This window comes from Strongylocentrotus purpuratus, unplaced genomic scaffold, assembly GCF_000002235.5.
Source record: "Strongylocentrotus purpuratus isolate Spur 01 unplaced genomic scaffold, Spur_5.0 spur5_scaffold_3, whole genome shotgun sequence".
Classification (NCBI taxonomy): Eukaryota; Metazoa; Echinodermata; class Echinoidea; order Camarodonta; family Strongylocentrotidae; genus Strongylocentrotus; species Strongylocentrotus purpuratus.
Window position 1 is genome coordinate 25,164,889 of NW_022145609.1, and position 18,929 is coordinate 25,183,817.

Genomic DNA, 18,929 nt, shown 5'->3' on the forward strand with positions numbered 1-18,929 from the left:
AACATAAAGAGCTCTCAGTCTTAATTATCCAACTTTTTCTTTCTTTTATCAAAAAATTAATAACTTAAATAATGTACTTAGTTATATTATACAACCACATGAGACAGATTTTACATTAGGCCCGGCATTCCTGTCTAGTCTCCAATTACTTCTATTAAAGTACATGATTTAAAAAAATTCTTCTCCTTGTTCTTCATGTTTTCTCCGCTTGTGTTATTCTCATGTTGTATATTGATACATGTATAATATTTTTACTTTTATATGTTTGTTTTCCGTTGTATATTTTTAATGAAGGTATTGAATAAAGTGAACCATTCCACTATAGTGCACTAGGAAATATATCACATTATGTAGAGTTCTGATCAGTCATCAAATCGGAAAGTGAACCCATTGCTACTGCATAGGGGAGCTTCAGATTATGACACACAATGGGTAGAGCTGCGTTCATACTTCATGAAGCTTAAAGATATTTTGTCTGTTCAGACCCAGAAGGTCCTTAGCTCACATCATTTCACATAGAGATAATGCCCTTCTAGCTCTCCGCATGCTATGAAATTATGAATATTTATGCGGGCAAAGTGGACCGGTAGCTGCCTTTGGGTCGCATTTCATATTTAATACAACAAAGGCTCCGCATCCCAAAATGAAGGCAAGCAAACCCCGCTCGGGACAAAGGGGGGTGATCTCCGGGGAGGAAACGAGAGGGGGTAACTTGAGATTGGGCGATGAAATGGGAATTGTGGATCTAAGTGGATGGATGTTACAGTGGCGTATGAGCCTCATGCCTTGTTCATATCCATTTCATATTACGTCTCCAAGGGCGTTTTGAGTGTAATACTTTCATTCTATGATGCTGACGATAGAGTCATTGATAATGATGAAGACTATAATAATGATGAAGAAGAAGAGGAAGATGATATGAGGATGATGAGGATGATGAGGATGATGATGATGAGGATGATGAGGATGATGAGGATGATGAGGATGATGAGGATGATGAGGATGATGATCATGATGATGATGATGAGGATGATGAGGATGATGAGGATGATGAGGATGATGAGGATGATGAGGATGATGAGGATGATGAGGATGATGAGGATGATGATGATGATGAGGATGATGAGGATGATGAGGATGATGAGGATGATGAGGATGATGATCATGATGATGATGATGATGATGATGATGATGATGAGGATGATGAGGATGATGATGATGAGGATGATGAGGATGATGAGGATGATGAGGATGATGAGGATGATGAGGATGATGAGGATGATGATGATGATGATCATGATGATGATGATGATGATGATGATGATGATGAGGATGATGAGGATGATGAGGATGATGAGGATGATGAGGATGATGAGGATGATGAGGATGATGAGGATGATGAGGATGATGAGGATGATGAGGATGATGAAAGAGGAGGAGGATGATGAAAGAGGAGGAAGAGGAGAAGGCAGAGAATAAGGAGGAATAGTTCTTGTCCATGATTAGCGAAAACACTGTTCTACGCCCTTTTGCCAGCCGCACAACACATTGCATTTTGTTACATTCATAAATGTTCTTGAAAACTTAGGGTGACGATCTTTAAAAGTGGAATTGAAATTGAAAGTGCCCCTTCTGTACCCCCTCCTATGAGTTCAGTAATTAAACTGAGATGCGAAAGATCTTCACAAATCCCTCAAACTATGTCTGGATGTCATCATATGGATCATGAACAAGACAACAATATAATGCTTTGCCAATTTACTTTGTAAACTCACTATTACGTCAAAGGACCAATATAACTAATAGACGTTAATTAGGAAGATATTAGACCCTCGATAAAGTGTGGCATGAACTTTCTCCCATAGTCTGCATGGAAAATTTGTCTGGCCCAGAACAAAATAAATTTCAGATGACTTTTTGTTTGCGTGCTATTTGAACAAGATGAAAATAGAAGTAAAATAGGAGAACAACATTGCTGTGTCTTCAATAAATCTTGACTTTCTAGCATGGAGATTGAACCTTGTAGTTTGCAATTGTTCTTTATTTGAAAATTTCAGAAAAAAATCATCAACACAATTATATGTACACCTGTATTTCTTACATAATGTTACTTTGAGTTTTGACCAGAAATAGATATAGTTAATGAAGATTAATGCCAAATATTCAGACAAATGGAATATTAGTCCTGCAGTCAATTTTGAGTAGACCGATGCCTTTTTTTAAAGAAAAATCAGTAAATCGTTGTACAGTACAGTTGTTAATGTAAACCAATGATTACCCATTGAAAACAAAGCCCAAGATATTGCAAATGCATGTCACACCAAAATAAAACCCTAGCCAAGATGTAAAAACAGTGTGTTAAACCATAGACGTAATTATGCATGTATCTTTAATCCCCACGACAACAAAACTTTCAAAATTTAAATAGCTTTATATATAATACCAAGCTCCAAAAAAAATGTATTTCAAAGCAGTGTGAACACAACTTTACGATGCCTGGGGATGTCGCCAGGGAGAACCCCCATCCCTGTCGCCGTAGCGATGACATCCGCATCTTGCATCCTCCGTCCCTGCTCTAACCCCTCGCAAGGAGGAGCGATCAATAAATGTATGCCTATACTCAGTATGGACATGTGGGGTTTGGAACTGCACGCATGCATACAGATGTAACACACGCTTGACCGACCTAAACAGCCAGAAAGCTTGCATCGAACATCGACTGACCATTTCGTACCCCAAAAGCAGAAGCTCGTGAAATTACCCAATGAAGAGAAGAAATCTACATCTCTCCCGGGGTGACACTCAGCCGGAGGGACCAAGATTTGAATAATATTCGAGAAATAAAGTTACTGTTTATAGAAAATCTCCCGATCGATGTTTTATTTTCTCAGCATCGGCATCGTCAAATTCCCCGAGAGAAGAAATCTACATCTCTCTCGGGCAGGCACTCCGCGGGAGAGATCAAGATTTGAATAATCGAGCGCAAATAGAGTTACCATTTGTGGAAATCTCCTGACACTTTGTTTTCCCTGAGAAAGCATTGTATAATTCTCCAATGAAGAGAAGAAATCTACACCTCTCCTGCATGGGCAGTTGGAGAGATGGAGATTGGAATAATCTTCAAGAAGAAAAAAAGTTACATCTATAGCAAGTTTATCCTGATGATTATTACCCCAGCATCAGTGCTCCGAGGTGAGTTTGGATAATGTAATTTGCTGACAAATCAAGTACGAAGGGGACATTAATGGGGGAAACAAAAGCCAGTGGTTGCAATTCCTTGAATAGTTGAATAAAGTTTGACTGCTGAATAAAGAGCTCTTGACAATAAAATTTAATTTTCTAACCTCTGTAAAATGCTTGAAATAATTTTATCATTTTATTAGAAAACATGCGGAGAAATAATCTCTTACCTGTATGTGACACAGGAGTTGATACACAGTTGAGATGGAGTTGATGGACGAAGATATGCAGATAGGGTTGAAGTTCACATGCAAAGAAGAACAAACAAACAAAATCACATTATCAATCAGTATAGTACAAGCAAATGATCATCATTCCTTTATATAATAATATCTTTCCCATTTACTGGGAAATGTGTAGACCAAACAACGAAATGGACAAGAATGTTCATACTTGACAGCCTGAGCATTTGCAACAACACACACAAAAAAAAAATCCCCACGCAACTGACAGTTGCGAAATTTGTGTTCCAGCCAACAATAAAACCATATTTCTTTCTCCTGCCCTGTGGGTAATAACTCTCTCAACTTCCCCTCCCAAACTTGAGATCGTCACAGGTCACCTGACAGCTAGACACAGGTCATGTGACTTGCCAATAATACATGAATCTCTTCATGTGTTTACAAGCAGATGTGTAATGTTTTGAGAACCACTGCAAGAAGACATTCTCAAGACATTTGTTTTTTAGACAAGTGACATAAGCAGACAACAACTTGTAAAAAATGTTGAGAAATTACAGCTCACATAAGATGATGTGCCATTGGTTGGTAAATATAAATATCAATATAAAGCTAATAATACCCCTCCCCCCCCCCCCCCTCAACAGTATCTCAATTTCCCCTACATTTTTTTAATTTTCTTTCTATGCCATTAGATTTATGAAGGAAATAGACTTGTCAAGAGTCAATAACAAGGGTATATTTCTTTGTCTCATTGTAACTTTGGCTTCAGATATTTCCCAGGGAAACTCTTTACATAGTATATACTTATTTGGGTTTCAGGAGGAAATACACAAGATGATTGAGAGTAAGCTTTTAGTAGAACATTATCATTCTAGGACAAGACTTTCCCTTACAAGGCATATAAGGGGTTACTAAATAATGTAATAGTTCAAGTTTAGGAAAATTAGTATATATATTATATATCATAATTTAGAAATTGAACAGAGTTGAGAAGTTTGAAGTTATATGTAAAACCTTTTTCTGAATGGTAAAGTACTCCATTGACAACTGAATAATTCCTTTATTCCCATATACTTTCAGGAGCAGACTGGTTCCGGTAAGTAATGAGTTAAAGTATCTCTTTAGAATATATCTTTTAAAACTAAACTAAACTCAATGTGAGGGAATCTCCCCCAATGGTTTCAATTGCTTACATGAATTACAACAAGAATTACAATCTGAAACATATTGATTTCCTACTTTACAAATAGGATATTGTACTTTCAATTGCCTATAAGGATTCTTTTCCGGTAATGAAACTTAAAAGGTCACTAGTTCTCACTCATAATGACTTGACCTTGAATATACTTGACCTCCAACTGACAGAAGTACCTATGGGCTGTCCAACAATTTATTTCTATGACAAAACATGATCCATTTGAAACTCTTTGATATGATTATGACCAATCAAAAGAGATTTATCAGAGATGAATGTTTCATTATGATTGACAACTGTCTCATTTACATCAATCAATATCTTTATTTGACAGCTGATGTTGGGACTCCCGCAGAGTGTGTCATCACGTAGTAGGTCCATATCCAAACCCTCCCTCCCCTCTCTTTGTCTGTCCCTCTGTCCCTCTGTACCTCCTCTCCTCCCCCCCCCCCCCCCCCCTTCCCCTCCCCAGCATGTGTGAAAAGCCCAAAAAGCTAGTCCAGGGTTAAGGATAGTACGGGGCTAAGCAAAGTACAGGGTTAAGCAAAACCAGTGTGAAAAGAGTATTTGTCACAAATATTGATGGCCCAAGTGCTCTTATAAAGCCTTGAGAACAAAACCCATGCTGATTTCAGAATGATTCACCTGAACATGATCTATGAAAAAATGTTGGCTTGTGGCAAAAGGTAGGGATGTCACAGTGACATAGCTGGTTACCTCCTAGGTATCATGTTACCTGTATGACATCATCATGACATCTTTTCATTCGTTAGTTTCACACAAGTTTCTGTATACTTTAAGACACAGTCTTACACTTTGAGGTTATTGGTATCTATTGGTTATTGGTTAGAGGAGGCAAGTTGGCTCTGTCCCCTGTCGAACCAAACTATACATCATTCACACACAATTTCAAACGTGAACCACCTACAATCTTTGCATAAACCTCTGTCATATACCTGTGAAGTTCCAATGAAAAACAAAATTCCTGTGAATTTGTGTAGGTCATATCTTTCGAACATCAACATCTTAGTAGATTACACAGGTAACTTTCTATGCCAGATTTCAAATCTCTTCCTAAATCCACTAACGTATCTAGTCCGGTACTAGATTTCAAACCAGATATGAGAGTGCACTTTTTAATACCAATCATAAGAAAAAGGTATGAAATAATAATATTCATCATCCCTTAAAGGGGAGATTAGACAAAATGTTATGATGTAAATCTGCATGATTATCCTCTCTTTATCATCTTAAATCTTAGGATGATGATGGAGAAGATAGGCATCATCCTTATTGCCAAGCTATGAACAGAAGTTCCTACTTATATTTATGCAAACTTGCATGCCAAGAAGATATGCCCTCTAAGCTTGCAGGAGCGCAATCTGAAGCCCTTGCAATCTAATCTTGCAGGCCGACAGTGTATGCCCAGCAAGCTTGCACAAGGTCAAACTAAAGCTCTTTCAAAGCTTGCAATGCACACGGCAAAAAGGATATGCACTGCAAGCGTGCAGGTGCACAATCTAAAGCTTGCAAGGCATATGCTTTTGTCTGTATGCGTGTACACACTCTAGCCTGTATGCACGCTTGCATTCTAGCTTGCAGGGTACACACTCTAGCCTGTATAAGTGTACACACTCTAGCCTGTATGCACGCTTGCATTCTAGCTTGCAGGATACACACTCTAGCCTGTATAAGTGTACACACTCTAGCCTGTATGCAGCTTGCATTCGAGCTTGCAGAGCATACTCTTGCCTGAATACTATAAGTGTACATACTCTGCCTGTATGCAAGCTTGCATTCTAGCTTGCAGGGTACACAATCTAGCCTGTATACTATAAGTACACACTCAGCTTGTATGCAAGCTTGCATTCTAGCTTACGTACAGCATATACTCTTGCCTGTACAAGCTTGCAGAGCTTGTGTATACGGTATACAAGCTTGCAGAGCTGGAATGGCAGAAGATGGGAGCTGTGATGTCACAAATCAAGTTTCACTGTGGGAGAAGATCATTAAAATGGCTGGTAAGTCGATATATTAATTATTTCTAAACTAGTATGACTATTGTTGCCAGACTTATATTATAAAATCAGTCATCCTGAATATTTCCTTCTGGTTTCCTCAACATATGACAATGTGTGTATTGTTGATGAGGGGCCCCCGGACAGCATGGTTAATTTATTTGCATGGTGGTGAAAGTAATGTGATTTTCAGGGAAAGTAGGTACTGTGATGGCCCTGTGTGAGGGGGTGCATGGTGTCTTATCAGTGTCTTATCAGTGTCTAGAGCCTTAATCCCCAGGTGTATACAAACACCAGCTACATCCAGCCAGGGAGATGTCAGTTAATCCCTGATTCAGCTGTGTCCTTCAGTACCACCCAGTGAAATAACCCTGTATATTAGGATATTATGTAACCAAGATTGAGATGCTGTATAAACATGAGGAGTAGAGATAAGAAGAAAGCACTTTTGCACCTACACACCAAGCAGTAGAGTCACACCTGAATTTGTAGTGAAGTTCTTATAGCACAGAATGGAAGAACACAAAAATGAAATGTCCTGTGAAAGTGCCAAAGTGGAATGCAAGTTGGGTAAAGTATAAATTACTTTATTACCAGCCTATATACTTGACAGATCTCTGACAAGTGTCTAATTTTTGTTTTTAAGTGGCCCAAACATTGTGGAGTGTGTGTGCAGCGCGCTTTGTAACTGCAAGGAAAAGGCGCTTTATCATATATCTTTTGGATTGGATTGGACAATATTGCACAGAGGGTGAAGTTAAGGTTTGCATGTAAGCATGCAAACAAGCTCTCGATTTTTCTACTTCCCAAAGTTGTAAATGGTTTCCATTTTTGTTATAACTTTTTTTTTACAAGCATTTCCTTGCCAGATATCTAATTGAATAACTGAGAAAAGATATATATCAATTTTAATAATGTATTTTCTGTTTTTCTTTGATAGAAATCAAAATAGAGCTGGAAGAGGAACAGGATGTTGTCCCGTTACTAAGAGAATTAGGTAATCTAGAAGTACCTCTTGCCCCACCAGCCCTGCCCGCTCTTGCCCTGCCCGCTCTTGCCCTGCCCGCTCTTACCCTGCCAATTCTTGCCCTGACAGCTCCTGCAGAGGCAAGTGCAGAGGCACAAAATGAACTCTGGAGGCAAACGTTTGCCGAATCAGCATCTGTGAGTACAAATCTTATCTCGAAGTCAAATTGAATAGTTTTGGAGCTCATGCAGTAAATACTTGGTGATACCCTTTGTGAATTTTCATTAGTCATGTGCACCATGCAACCCAGAAAATGATAATCCCTTTAAATGTTAAGTTTGAAATGTGATGCTGATCAATCTAAAAATGAAATGCATATTGATAGGTCAGCGTCTGTTTAGAAATATCTTTCAATTTCACTTTTGCATAGAAACAAAACCAGTTTTTCATCTCAAATTGTAATCGTAAACACTGGTAGCTAGAAGACATATCAGTTTACACACACAAAAGCTCAACGTATCTTCACACATGGCACATATCACTGATTAGTTATGTGGGTATAAAATAAATACAACAATGTGCCCAAAATTATATGTTTTATTAATTTATTTTTAGTCTACACACAGAGAAGAAATCAATAGCCTGAAAAGGAGGGTTGCAGCTTTGGAGGAGGAGGTTGCCGAAAAGGACAAGATAATTGCAGCTATAAAACAGGCCAGGCAGGGAACCCTCTTCACTGAAGGTATGAACTGAATGATATTTTGTGTGTGTGTGTGTGTGTGTTGCTTTGTGTTTTGGAGGGCTTATTAAAGCCCCACTACGCTACTTATAGCTACTTGCGCCCTCTATAGAAAACAATGCCTAAGCGGTGACCATTGGTCCCCCATGATCCCTTTTTTCTTATGTTAATCGAGAGCTGATTTGATGAGATAACCACCTGTCAGTGACCGTGCAGGGAGGTCTAATCCATCCTGACCTAACTTGTGCAGAGGGGCTTTAAATTCGACTCTCCATTGATATTTTGTTTAGGTGGTCCTGAGATATTCATATTCAATTAAACATTTAGTGACATTCTTTGGTATTAATATTCCATATTATTCGGCTTTGGTTTATATTTTTGATATATTTTTGTTTAAACAGCAGTATCCTCTAACCATACCATGGCAAAGCCATATATCTTAAAGCATGTTGATATTGCAATTTCATTGTCTAAGCATTGCAGAGAAGTTGTTCGACTTCAAACCATGACACACACCAATATCTATCAAGTTCATGAAAAAATGTGACTGCCAGGTTAATTTTTATTTACCGGTATCATGTTTTTGTTTTTTTAATGAATGCCGACAGCTTTCACTATTTAAAACCCTATTCAATGAAAATACCAATTTATATCAATGGAAAGCTGAATGAACATAAGATACAAATATAAAGGAATAACTTTTCCCTTTCATTATTGCACAAAAGCAAAATTAAATTACGGGTCAACAGGGGTCAAATTTGCTGAAGTTATATGATGACATAACGTGGACCGGATTGGCTCGCCTACATAGCTGAGGCAATGAGCCATGCTTAATTGATGTCATCAAGTTGATATCTAGTTTTTAGGTTGACAATTTCTGATTTTTCAAAACTTTGGATGTTGGAGTTTTCAGAGAGCTGTAATTACTCCTATGACAGACACTAGAATAGCATATACCGGTAATTGATATCATTGTAATCTATGGCTTATAAGCTGTCCATTGTTATATAATTCATTAAATTATTCGTTCCCTTCCGAGAGGGTCTTTAAGGTATTCCCTCTTTTTGTTTCGAATACAGATATCACCCCAAAGAAAAGGAGACTGATAAGAGCAATCAGTGATTTGGTCTGTGGCCAATCTGTGAGCAGCACGGTGAGTTTAAACAATTAATATAATTAATTAAAGTAGTGATTAACAGAAAGGGATGATAATTTGAAGAATACAGCTTGTGAGTCTGTGATATTTTGTACTGTACTTTTTGTATAGTAAAATTGTAGTTACATCTGAATCTTAAAAAAAATTTGCAGTGTAATCAGATCAAGTAGGATCAAACTTTCTTTTCCTTTTGTAAGATGTGGCAAAGTTTGTCAATAAATTGTATACATTTCTTCTGCCAGACTTGCTCACCGACGCACTTTGAAAACGAGGACCCCCAGCCTTTGGGTACACAGAGTACGGCCTCATCGTCTTCTGTAAGTTGACTTCTTTTTAAATACATTTTTTGGTAGCGATTCGCAAAAACAAACATTAATAAAGTGATCTACATCATAAATGTATTTTGTCGACTGCTTATCTTTCTGTAAAAAATCATTAAGTTTTACCAAATATTCTGTTGCAGTAGAACTTTGTTAAAACAAACTCACCGGAACTGAAGAAATTACTCTGTTATATCCAAATTTTGTTTCTATTAGAGCTGAAGAAAAATTAAAAGCAAAGAACTTGGACAACAAAAATACATTGCTAATAAATTTGATTAAATGCTATATTTTTCTCAGGAACTGGTGCCATTATTCCCCGGAGGAGAACCGATCCTGACGGAAATTGAAAAAAGAAACGTGTTTAAGAAGGGCACAACAAAGGAGGCCCTCCTAAACGCCCTTCTAGATGCTGTCTTTGGGTTAAAGACTCTGGCACTTGGGAACGCTTGCGGGGCAAGAGTTGCTGTGAACAAGGGAGAGGAGGGAGGTCATGAGAAGCTCGACCCGAAAAAGTTAAACCAAATAAAAGGTAATGTTTTAAACAACTGCTCTTTTCGTTTTCACTGTAACAGGTATGCCTTCAGGCCTTCACCCATCCCCCCCAAAAAAAAAAATAATAATAATAATAATAATAATAATAATAATTAAAAAAATGATCTGTCAATGACAGACCACCTAAATATATAATTGACAGGTTTTAATGTAATTTCAATACATAGTGTTACATTTTTGTTTACATAGTGCAAACACGTTTATTTCCTTGCCTCATTACTTTGCAATTTCACTAGTCTCACTTATTGTTCGGGTATCACTTTTTTTAGGTTTCATTTTTTTTCTTCAAATGAAATACTGAAAGCAGGGGGTACTATTATAGTTAAAACCAGGAAATAATATTCAACCACTTTCATGTTATAAATCCTATGGTTGAATCACAGTGAATATCACCCTTTTATTAGAAGAAAATCGTCTAAATAAGCAATTTAAGATACAATTTTACTAATCTGCTTCAGTAATGAATGGTAATAATTTGAAAAATTTTGAAACATGGTACTAGAGATTGCATGTTTGTCAAATATCTAATTACTTTTACCTAAACTTAAAAAAATATACATTTGAACTTTGATTTAACTATATATTTATTTTAACTATTTTTTTATATTTTTTTATTTCCCCAGAATGTGTCTTGCGAAGATTTAAAACCCAGGACGACCAAAAATGTTTCTCTCCCAAGGATTTCAACCGAAAAATAAATCAGAAATGTGGCACGGCCCGCAGATCCCTAAAAACCAAACAAAATGTTGATACTTAAGGAACAAAATATTTGGCAGGTAAGGTCTTATTTTTAAAGGCCAGTTCTGGTGAAAGTACTTTACGAAAGCAGGAAAATCAAAAGAGCAGAATGGTGAAAGATTTTGTTTTAAAATCAAACAATGAATAAGTAATTTAAGACTATGTATCTGAAAAGCATTTTTGTCATCAGATTTTAATCTTAATTGTTGTAAACTGTAATATGTTTTGTATTCACTTACAATTTTATCCAACGTTTTTACATCAATTATGAAAAGGTTATCTTTTATTTGTTGCACATGTATATTTCCATGATATGAATATTTTTTTCTCTAAACAAGATGGCACCCACAAAGAACAGAAGATGTTTTGTTACCAAAATGCTATTAAATGGTTATAAATTAACATTTGGTAAAATCATTATCTTTGGGGAACAGTTTCACAAATTTTCTCCACTTCAAGTTCTATGTATCCAATTTGTGGCACCAGACTTGCCAATACCTTTCATTTTCTTTCATTTTTGAGAGAGAAAAAAAACAACACACAAACATTTTGAGATATCAAAAGCTGTGAATAATTTTTGGTCAATGTTTTCATGTACTTTTCGTTATAGAGATAGATATAGGAGAATAGTTGATGAAGTATTCAGAAGTCTCACAGTCAAGTTGATCAAGTATTCATTTTGACCTCTTTGGGACGCAGTTCCCATTTTTAATGATGTACATGTGGAAGTGGAGGTGTCGTGGTCCAGGTTATAATAAAACAAGTATATATATATATATGAATGATGTGTCTTTTGTAGATCTCTGTCGATGTTATTGTCCATACTGTTACTATTATTCCATTACTACAAAAATGTTAACATTCACTCTCTAATTTATGTATTTTTATCAGTATAACTAATAAGTATGTGTTCTGATTGGCTGAGAAATAGTCTTGTTTACATTTGTAGAACCATGCAAACTGGCATGAACTCATAAAGTTACTAGATATTATCATGCAAGAACGAATAATGGTAGCAAGCTTGCGGCAAGCTAACACCAGACAAGCTACTATCAAGCTTGCAGCAAGCTCTATGTATTCTAAACACCCGAATGGTGTCGAATTCACCATGAAAGCCGACAACTATGCATCTCAAAGTTAATCAGAGTTTTGGTATGGGGTCATGAATTTGGTTCAAATGGACATATTGGAAGCATATGCGATCTAACAATATTCAATGATTCAATCGATTTCCATCCAGTCTAAAGTGATGAAATTGTAAATAATAAACTCTTATATTGTATACAGCCTCTCAAGACTGATATTACTTTAGCTCTAAAACAATGTTTCTTGACTACGATCGACCAATTAGCTATTACTGTTTGGAAATTATATATCTGAACTGCATATTCTTAGATTTTCATGGTCGCAGCTACCATGGAATGGCTATTTGAAATATATGAAATTTACCGGGAACACCAGTAAATATATGATTATTCAATTTTTCAGGGGCTAAATTTTTTAGTGCTTATAATAAATTTCACAGGGGCATCTAAATATACCAAGATTTTCAAGAATTACTATCAATCCAATTTTCCAAATTTCCCAAAACTTTGCATTACCTTTAAATAACTGATCAGGGTCTACAACATTCCACCAATTGTCGAGAATCGATTGCATTAGGCATGAACCTACTACATTAGGGCAAGCAGGCCCAAGGATCTTGCAATAAAGTATTACATAACTTTGTGAATGACACACCCCTTAACTCCCTGGATAGTAGAAGGTCACATTTCATTGTCTGATTTCTATCATAATCAGTCTAAATACATTTCATCAAATACTGGAACAAATGCAAAATACCCCCCTACAAAAGGAGCCCTAACCCCAGGGAAAAATACATGGGGGTTCTGGGCAATGTGCCCCCGAAATGCCAAAAAGAGCCCCCGAAAGTCATAAAAGAGCCCCCAAAAATTTGCATAAAGTTCAATGCAAAATAAATTAAAGAGTGTTATTTTCATGCAAGCAAGCTTGAAAAGTAGCCCCCCCCCCCCCCCAATTTTTTTCTCCCCTGCCTAACCCACACCCTGACCCTGACCCGGAGGCATAACCCTAACCATATTCCTATCCTTACCCTAATCCTAGATTTGAGGTACTGACGCATGGTGAGGTACATCTACAAGCATTCTGCAGATAGGTAAACAGCAATTAAAAAACAAAGGAAATTCTTTATTGCACTCAGCTATTTTAAGCATTATAATTCATTGGAATGATTGTTTTCACAGGGGCTTTCTTTGTCAAGGGTGTTCTTGGAGTTACAGGGGGGGGGCGGCATATTACTTATCACACAAAGACTCCCCCCCCCCCCCCAACATGACAATGAATCAATCAATCAATCAATCTAGTAAAAATATGAAAATTAAATTAAACAATAAATGAATAAATAAATTTTAAAATATGTAAATAAATAAACAAACAAATACATATATGGTATATTTACAGGGGCTGCCTCCTTCCCTCCCTCTCTCTTTCTCAACAGGTGAATTCTTTACCAACAGGTGGATTCTTTACCAGGGTTCATAACTCCTGATCATTACAACATAATACACAAGACATGAGTTGAGTTATTACTCATAGCTTGGTTTACTTGGGCCTTGGGCTCCAGAGACAGGAACTAACTCTCATTGGGTGAGGGTCACGTAATACCATCCGCTGAGATCCAGAAGGGTGTTAGAGTCATGTAACTTTAGAGAAGTTAATGCCCTTTTGGCCCTAAAATAGGAAAACAATAGTATGCATCCTACACATGTTGAGTCTTTAGTTCATTGAACTTCTTTGAAGTGCATGCCAAGTAATAGAGAACAGGTATATAGGCTAATGCACCTAAATCATATAGGATACAGTGAAACCTGGCTGTAGTGAAGGCCACTCAATGGAAACATGAAAAGTGGTCAGGTGGTTGTCAGGTAGATTTGACTGTATTCTCATTAATTTTCAAAAATCTTTTAGAACCAACTTAAAGGGATCTGGTAACTTTGTCTCAGATTCTGAAACAAAATTCCGGATTTAGCTCATGATGCAATGATAATTATAAACCTTTAGGTCAGTCAGGAACCCCATGACTTTTACAAGCCGATCGCCTGTCTGATTATCAAGATATTTATTAATTTATGATTGGAATTACAAATTTTGAAAACCGTTCGCCTGACGGTTTTCATAACACTACAGTCTATTGGGGAAAACGAGTATGGTAAAACCGGTCACTCAAAGATTTTTTACTTTTTTGAGGCACTTCTTGATCATTTTGAAGCGCAATTTTTTTAGGGCTTCAATATAACACCATATCACAGACACTGATAACACGTAGGGCTGTGTATCTCAGATTTAACATTGTTAAACGATCCCTTTAAGTATCAATCACAAGAAATAAACAGACTATGGGGTTTCAAACTAAGGATCATGTTAAAGCTGTACTTTACAATAACTTACCCGGTAGGCAGATCTAATTTGGAACCAAATGAGAAAATTAGAAATGTATCCATCCAGCATTTTAGATGAATTTTCGCACTTGACAACGAACACAACCAGAAAAAGCTGATATTGTTATTTCTATACTTATTTTTATTTGACACTATTTTCACATACTTTTTGTAATGATCCACTGAAATCGCTTAAAACATCGATAAATCACTGTGGTTACTCTCTGAATATAAAAGACACACACCCAAACACACACACAATCAACCAAACTTTCCCAGAGTGCATTTGAAATGGGGCCTGAACGTACTATATTTATACAAGTATTTTAATATATTGGCGATAGCAAGAATCATAATCATACCTGTACAAGCTTGCTCAATGGTGTTCCTGTGTACTTCCAGAGTCCCACTAATTTCTCCGAAGCCTACCGGTATATAAATCACGAATCGCATGATTGATAGTTGGTTAGCTTTACAGAGCTCTCAGCTTTGATTGATTAAATCCCTAAGGTAAATTTGAACGGTTGGGTTGTATTGCCTAAGGGTGTCTGGTCAAAGATTATTCCATTGTTTGCAAGTTAAAGACAAAAGGGAAACAAACGGTTCAAAAATATAGCCATAGTGCACTATTTTTCTGCCATTCACATCTCTGAGAACGTTGCAAAAACTTTTCAGTTTCATAATCTAAAACGACTACCAATTGGCTTTAGAAGTACAAAAAAAGTGACCCAAATTCCCTCTCTGACTCCTCCTTCGTTGTAACTTTCCTTTGCTACTAGTTCTTTGGTTTTTCTTCACAATCATCTGTTTAGAGCCAAAAAGGGCTTTAACTCTGTGTACAAGAAATGGGCTATCATCCTTTTACAGTAACTCTCAACAAAACACTCAATACTATATTCTTTTAAAATGTTCAATGCTCTTTCATTACCCTTTCCTTTCATATATGGTTAAATTGACACTTGTTGCTTGTGATAAACTTAAAGTTATTCCAAAAGGAACAAAAAATATCATAACTGAGTCTTTCATACATTCAGTAACTACCGAGATTAAATCTGGAAGTAAATGATTATCAAAATCTCTTCTTTTTCTTCTTCTTTTTGTGTGAACATAAAAACTCTCAAAATGGTGATGTTTGCTGTGCACATGATATTTTGATTTTGATTTTATTTTATTTTATTTCTGCATTTTTTCCATATAAAATATAACTGAATAACAAAGAACATATAAATGTAAGGTATAATACAACATAAACAAACAATAATTTCTTCATGTCAAAATGTTTTTTTACATAATATATGTACATATGATAACGAAACTTAATATTTCCATAACATATCGTCCTTGTTTTCACGAAGTGACGGTAGTGAGGAAAATCGTAACGCAAAGTGAATGCAATTTTTTTCACTACCGTCACTTCGTGAAAACAGCGACGATATAATCATAAATTTAAAGTATTATCCAAACTTTTCTATTGGAAAAGTGCAGGAGACCGCAATCATAAGCAAAGCTTGACAAGGATGGCGGCCTAAAAAAAAAAAAAAACAAAAACAAAACAAACAAAACAAAACAAAACAACAACAAAAAATCTTAAGGTAATCCTTAAAATGAAAAAGTGTTCAAATGATCTTTGTGTATGAGTTTGTGAGTGTGTTGTGCAAGTGTATATCAACTGTTAAAGAGCCAGAAGGGTGTTAACTCTGTGTTAAAATCTATGAGTTACCGGTAATGCATTTCTAGCTTTCAACAGATTACAGTTACAGGGTTGATGTGACTGTTGGAAAATCTCGATTTGAATCTCGATTTTTCAGTGCGTGTCAATCCACCATCCTCTGATGAGGGCAAGGATTTGACTCATACAGCATGATTGTCATATCTTAGCATTAATTTTAGCTCCTTTGGCTCTCAGCATTCATTAAATTATCTATCATCATAGCCAAATTCTCAAGTCATGGATTTCTGATGCATTGTCCAGATTTGAAGCTTATATAGAGCTGGCCAGTCATCTATCTAGGTCTTTGGGTCAGCTGTCCAGAGCTCCTCTTAAGGGGATTAAGAGGGATTAACCAAGAAGATTATCTGTTATATGCAAATTGGCTATAGGATGATTTCACTTTTATTATTCACACCAACAACACAGATTGTAGAGACTAGAGAGTGCAAAGTTGAGTCAGGTTTGAAATTTCTACAAGGTTTGTACTCTGAAAAGTATTTCTTTGAAAAATTATTTTAATCTGAATTTCTAGTTTTTGTAGTTTTTTTTTAAGTTTTTTTTTTACTTTCTCTGTTGCCAAGTTTGGGGTTTATGGCTGTGGTGGTTTCTAGTGATGAAATAGTGGCCATACTTGTAATTTTCAATGAATGTCTATTTTAACAAAATAATCTTTGCCCAAACAAAAGATGATCTCAAAAATGTATTTATCTTAATTGCAGTATCTTCAGAATGTCCAATATAGCACATCGTAGGCTTCTGAAGAGTAACTGATCACTTGAGTTCATTTTGAGTCTGGTAATAAGACATCATCATGGAAACTGTTTGTCAAAAGGCAGTGGGCTTCTTGTCTAATTCATTTTCCAATTTCCAGGTTCAGTTAAATGCAAATTGTGTAAGCGATAGTGTGTCTCAAATTTTAATTTGTGAATTCCTGAGAAGGAAAGCGTTTAGCCCCTCTTCGAAATCGTAGAGTGTAAACAAGTTTGGGATGGAGTGCTCTTTCATGAAAATGACTGGTTTGAAAAAAGCGTTCATGGTATCAGTAAAGTATTCAATCATACCAGAGGGAAAATTAGACAATAACTTATATTAATTTGCCCTACAAACTTTAAAAAGACCCAATCCCTACCCCCCCCCCCCCAATAAAAAAAAAAGCACAATATCATCAAACATGTATCTTTGTGCAGTTTAGAAATGAAGTGGCTCTTTAAAAAATTGTCTGTATTATTTTACCTTTAATTATAACAGCAAAAAAGGAATTGGCTGTGTTATCAGCCAGATTTGAAATTTGCTTGCATTTGATTTTAAGGATATAAAATTATACATAATGAACATATCATAGTTCTTTTTAGATAAGCTTTAAGATACAGAGCACTACCGGTATGCCTAATTGAAATGTTGGTATTTTAACCAAGAATGTACTTCTTATAAAAAAAGAAATTACAATTTAAAGTTCTACTGCACTGATCACACACCATTGCTTTATAATAATATCTTTCCCAGTTACAGGGAATGGGTACACCAAACAATGAAATGGACAATATTGTTCATACTTGACAGCAACAGCATTGGCAATAATGAAGAAAAAAGAAAAAAAAGATCCCCTCGCAACTGACAATTGCGAAATGTGCTTTCCAGCCAAAAAAAAAATCTTTCTCCTCCCTTGGTTATGACAAAATTCCTCTTTTTTGCTATTTATTCAATTTACTATATAGCTACTGGCCTAAATTAAATGAAGGAAGTCTAACACAGGTAACTAATCCCCTCAATATATTCCATTCCGCCACAGGGAAACGACCGAACATTCTCTAATTTGGAGAACATTGTTTTGAACCAGTCAGACAATAATGGGGAATGTCCTTTCTTGATTCAATCATATCTCTCCATTCTCCCTCATAATTGCATAAAATGTAAGTTTGCGAAACAGATTCTGTTGTAGATTAATTCAATTGGTCCCAATCTTGTTAACCAATTAATCTATGAATCTGCCATTGCGGCACACCGCTGCCCCCGTGACTGTATGACAATGGCCGACGGTTAACGTGGTTACGGCCGACCGCAGAATAAAAATTGTCCTTAATTTCTGACAAAAACGATGAGTCACTGGATAGGGTCAGACAGTAAGAGCCACAATGGGCCAATAGGAAATGGACAATTCAGTCTGGATTACCTACTTTCGTATTATAACCCAGTATGCGACCGGGAACTCTGAGAAACAACTGTTTGGCATGGAGCTGTTGTGTTTTAGCATTATCATCACAGAGAATGAAACAATGTTAAGAATCTATGCGAATAACCTCATTTGCAAGTCGGGAACCAGATGACGCATTCCACGTTTTGATGCATCTCCCCAAGCCCGAATTCCCATGAAACAAAGTAATTATAACAATGTTACACCAGAAGACAATTTTTGCCAGATTGTTTTCTTCCAAGACACAATGATAGTATTTTAACCCAGACAATGTCACCTAGTTTACAGAAATAAAGCAAAGATCAAATTTTGTGACACATAGCTTCATTAGTTAAGCATATTGTTTGAGTTATCATAAGAGAGAATAAAACAATGTGGGAGATTCTATATGTTTGCAAGTGGGGAATTCGATGACATATTTCATGACTTGTTACAGCAATTACAGAAAGTTTCCTAACA

The 18,929-nt window shown here is 36.3% G+C and overlaps 1 protein-coding gene across 2 annotated transcripts; it reads left to right on the forward strand.

Moving 5' to 3' along the window:
- Positions 1 to 6,268: 6,268 nt before the first annotated feature.
- On the forward strand, positions 6,269 to 11,773 carry LOC100893959. 2 transcript variants are annotated; one of them, XM_011674195.2, is made up of 7 exons: positions 6,269 to 6,638; positions 7,576 to 7,799; positions 8,218 to 8,344; positions 9,421 to 9,494; positions 9,740 to 9,814; positions 10,118 to 10,349; positions 10,996 to 11,773. In XM_011674195.2, the coding sequence occupies exons 1-7, from the start codon at positions 6,473 to 6,475 to the stop codon at positions 11,127 to 11,129; spliced, it is 1,032 nt and encodes a 343-aa protein (XP_011672497.2). In that variant the 5' UTR covers positions 6,269 to 6,472; the 3' UTR covers positions 11,130 to 11,773. The 2 variants fall into 2 exon arrangements, with proteins under 2 accessions (XP_011672497.2, XP_003730978.2); XM_003730930.3 differs by lacking the exon at positions 6,269 to 6,638 and adding an exon at positions 7,104 to 7,205.
- Positions 11,774 to 18,929: the final 7,156 nt, after the last annotated feature.